Below are 3776 nucleotides of genomic sequence, written 5' to 3'. Positions count from 1 at the left end.
GAGAGGCCATTTTGGCACATTTATCCAAAAATGTCACCAAACTGTGCCAAATGTGTTTTTTACATCAATACTGGGGGTTTGTTAAAATTACGAGGTCACGTAGCAGCTGGACCCGCCGGTGGGTCCGTAGGGTTCTAGGGGTTAATCAGCAACATACTTTTTTATTTTACCAATATGTGTCTGTTTATCTACCGTATACAACCTGTGGGATGTTGTGATGCTTTTAGAAGAAACTTTATTGTTTTAACTTAATGGAGGGGGGTTTAAAAACTGTCAAATGTTGTACAAACTATCATTTATTTAGCCAGCAATCAAAGCCAAACACTAGAGGAAATAATCATCCTTCCCTTGATGATTCTCTCATTTAGACAATGACAGAATCATCAATCACAATTCAAATGTGATTATAGTGGAAACAAAAAAAAAACTTTGAACATGTTGCAATCATCTTTTATAGTTACTTAACTCCTGCTCTTCCCTGCAGGTCATAGCCATGTCGAAGCAGCAGGGTCACGGAGGAACCGCTTCATCAACTAAGACATCAGAAGGAGGCTCCTCCTCAGGTGGTGGCTCCAACTGCTCTGAGTCCCCTTACTACCGCATTCCGTCTGATCGAGACAGCTGCACTGGAAGCAACCCGGGGAGCGTCGCGGGTAGCGGGAGCATCGTCACCATTGACGCTCACGCCCCCCACCACCCGGTGGTGCGTGTGTCGGCCAGCAACGGCAAGCCGTGGGAGTGGAGGAACACCATCAGTGGTAACATGATAACTGCCGAGCCGTCAGGCGACAAGCATCGCGTCTCGCTGCAGCGGCAGGACAATGTTTGCCACTACCGGGATTACCGGACGCTGCCAGTGAAAACAGACTCGCTTGGCTCTTCCGCCACGAGCGGGAGCGCAGATGTGGGGGCAGAGTTGCCTCCACCTCCCCTTCCAACTGCCTCCTCCCCTCTGCCTCCTCCACCTCAGCTGTCATCCTCCCCTCTTCCACCACCACCCCCTCCTCAGTCATCCCCTTCCCAGTTACCTCCACACTCAAGCTCTACCCCCATGCCTCCACCGCCTCTTCCTCATTCTAGTTCCCCTCATTTGCCCCCATCCCCTCACCCATCCTCTTGCCAAATGCCCCCACCTCCTCACCCCTCCTCCTTGCAAATGCCCCCACCTCCTCACCCCTTATCGAACCAGATGCCTCCACCTCCTCACCCATCTTCATCTCCATTGCCTCCTCCCCCTCCCCCTTCCTCCTCTATGTCTATGCCCTCTCACCCGTCCCACTCCAGCATGCTGCCCCCTCCCCCCCACCCCGACCTGCTGATGGACGGCCACGGCCAAGCCTTATCCCGCTCCTCAACCCTTCCTCGCAGGCCCTCTGTGTCTTCTCGTAGCCATGCCGAACAGGAGCACTACTACAAGGCCCTGCAAAATGAGAGGATGTTGTAGTTAAAGAGGGACAGGAAAGACAACAGACATAGGAATATTAGACTCAAAATGCCATAACTGAAAGAGACAGAAAAAAAAAACAGGCTGCAACAGTTCAGTAGAGATTTCCGACTTCTGAAAAATGACAAAAAGGTTTAAAGCCACTGAGGGCGCTAAAGACATTTGGGAGGTCTTTCAGTCTGTTTTTTTTTTTTTTTTCCTTGTATATCCTTCCACGGTACCAGCTGAGACTGAGACAAGAAGAGAGAATGAAGGAAAGCAAGACTGAGGACAGGAAAAAAGAAAACAACTTTTTGCCTCTGGTTTTTTAGAGTTTCTTTGAGGATGTGTTCAAAGGAGAAGCTGAAGAGACGGCAGCCTGAAAAGAGTTATCACAATGAATGGTGTGGGATTTGCTAAATCAAGTTCCCCCAGAGAGGAGACTGAGAAAACAACTGCAGGCAGTGCTTGCTCATCTTAAACCAGAGCAGCCATTTGAGGTTTGCTGTCATCTGTTTTACCTAACTGAAACTCTACTGATTCATCACGCCATACAGCAGTAAATATGTTCAACTCAGCAAATTCAGTCACGGGTTTAAGAGCATTAACCACAGCTTACAAAGGCGTTAACATCTCTAGCTGTCTAATTTAGAAAAACCAAATGTGGGCATTGTGTTTTTGATGCCAAGCCGGTTCATCGTTATCCACCAGAGATGGTCGACTTAGAGAGGAGAAGCGAATCAGTTTGACCATGCTCTGCTGGGCAACCCCTTCATGGATGTCTCGAATGGATTATTTGCTGTAAACATTAGAAGCACTGGAATGGAAAGAGAATAGCTTCTAAAATCAACAGTGCAGCCGGACCATGCAGCACAAAGCGTAAAACCTGCCATGGGTTGAAGAGCGAAGCTGCCGCTCGGAATGGAGATGAGCCTTTGTTTTTAAATCCAGACTAGCCACCCAGGGAAGCAAGCCCTCCTGTCCCGCATGTGGGATAGGTGGAGGGTTTCATCACCTTAGCTTCACAGATCAACACTGATCAATTTCTCAGAAGAACGTCTAAGCATCGTCTTTGTAAAATGTATTTTATATTCTTCACAATAAATCCTCTAACAACAAGGATTTATTCAGGGGAGCTTTTCAGGAATCTGTTCATTCACAGCTTTATTCAATCTAGACTATCTCTCACCAGTTTTCATTTACATTTTTAAGGGTAATGAGACATTGTCATCCTTGTTTGCCCTTTTATCGTTGTACTATTGCTTTTTTCTTTTAAAGAAATGCATATTTTGTTCAAATGATTTGCATGAACAGGTAGGAAAGATCCTGAGAGGTTTCAGCTACACTGTTGAACACTATTTTACATTGCTGGATTAGTCCCTCTTGTGTAATAATTAAACTTAAAACATTGATACAAATTTTAAACCACAATTTAGACATTCTTATTTTTTTATCACTCTGTTTAAGCCCAGTAAAAAGGTGTATCCTACTTTGGCTGCAAACTAAACTCTTTTTTTCTGAGGAAAATCTCTGAGCTATACTGTGAAAGTTCCATTGCCATTGTGATTTCCACCATTTCTCTGCAACAGCATCCAACTTATTCAAATTACAGCCAGCAAAGTCTTACCAGATACAACAGTCCAAACAAACGAGCAAAAGTTTTTAAAATGTAAGAAATATCCAGGCTTGGTGCTCATTCAGGGTAACTTTCATATTTCTATTTTGTTTTTTAAGGAAGTTATACCAATGTAAATATGCCTTTAAAATCAGACTTAATATTGAACCACAGTGAGGCCTCAAACTTAGATGAGTTTGAATCATTTTTTGAAAACTCCATTCCTGCTCTAGTCACTGAGTGAAGACAGTAAGGAAAACCTCTGTCTCAACTTTGTTACATCTTGCTTTCACTAATATTACTTGACAATTTAATTATTTATCGGTAAAACAGTGTTAATTAATTTGAACCAATATTTACTGAACATAATCAAAATACTTTTTAAACTTCTCAAACCTGTTGCAAAATCATCATGTTGTTAGGCTATTCTAAAGACATCTGCATTCAAAGTTAAAGCTAATGTTTGGTTTGGTTATTAATTTATTTATTTGCAATTTGTTACAGAAAATTAATTTACAAAATGTTTCTCTGTTTATTGCTATGAATGGAGCAATTTTGACAAAAAGTATTTTTAGAATGATCAAAAAATAATTTTTGTTTAATTCAATTTAGTTTATTTATACAACACCAATTCACAACACGTGTCATCTCAAGGCACTCTACAGTTCACCAGATCATCCAGTCAAATTGATTAAAAGTTTTCTGTCCAAGGAAAACCAATTTGATTGCATCGACTCA

The 3776-nt window shown here is 42.7% G+C and overlaps 1 protein-coding gene across 1 annotated transcript in view; it reads left to right on the top strand.

Moving 5' to 3' along the window:
• The window catches only part of LOC107093743 (lipid phosphate phosphatase-related protein type 3-like), a 34083-nt gene extending 30563 nt beyond the window's left edge, over positions 1–3520 (top strand). Inside the window, exon 7 of the mRNA XM_015388988.1 lies at positions 458–3520. Coding sequence (XP_015244474.1) covers positions 458–1444 — 987 coding nt within the window. The 3' untranslated portion in view covers positions 1445–3520. The remainder of the gene's footprint in view (positions 1–457) is intronic.
• The last annotated feature ends 256 nt before the right edge of the window (positions 3521–3776 follow it).

This window comes from Cyprinodon variegatus, unplaced genomic scaffold (assembly GCF_000732505.1).
Source record: "Cyprinodon variegatus isolate N-32 unplaced genomic scaffold, C_variegatus-1.0 Scaffold444, whole genome shotgun sequence".
Classification (NCBI taxonomy): Eukaryota; Metazoa; Chordata; class Actinopteri; order Cyprinodontiformes; family Cyprinodontidae; genus Cyprinodon; species Cyprinodon variegatus.
Note: the sequence above shows the minus strand (reverse complement) of the source record. Positions and strands in the feature narration are given on the sequence as shown.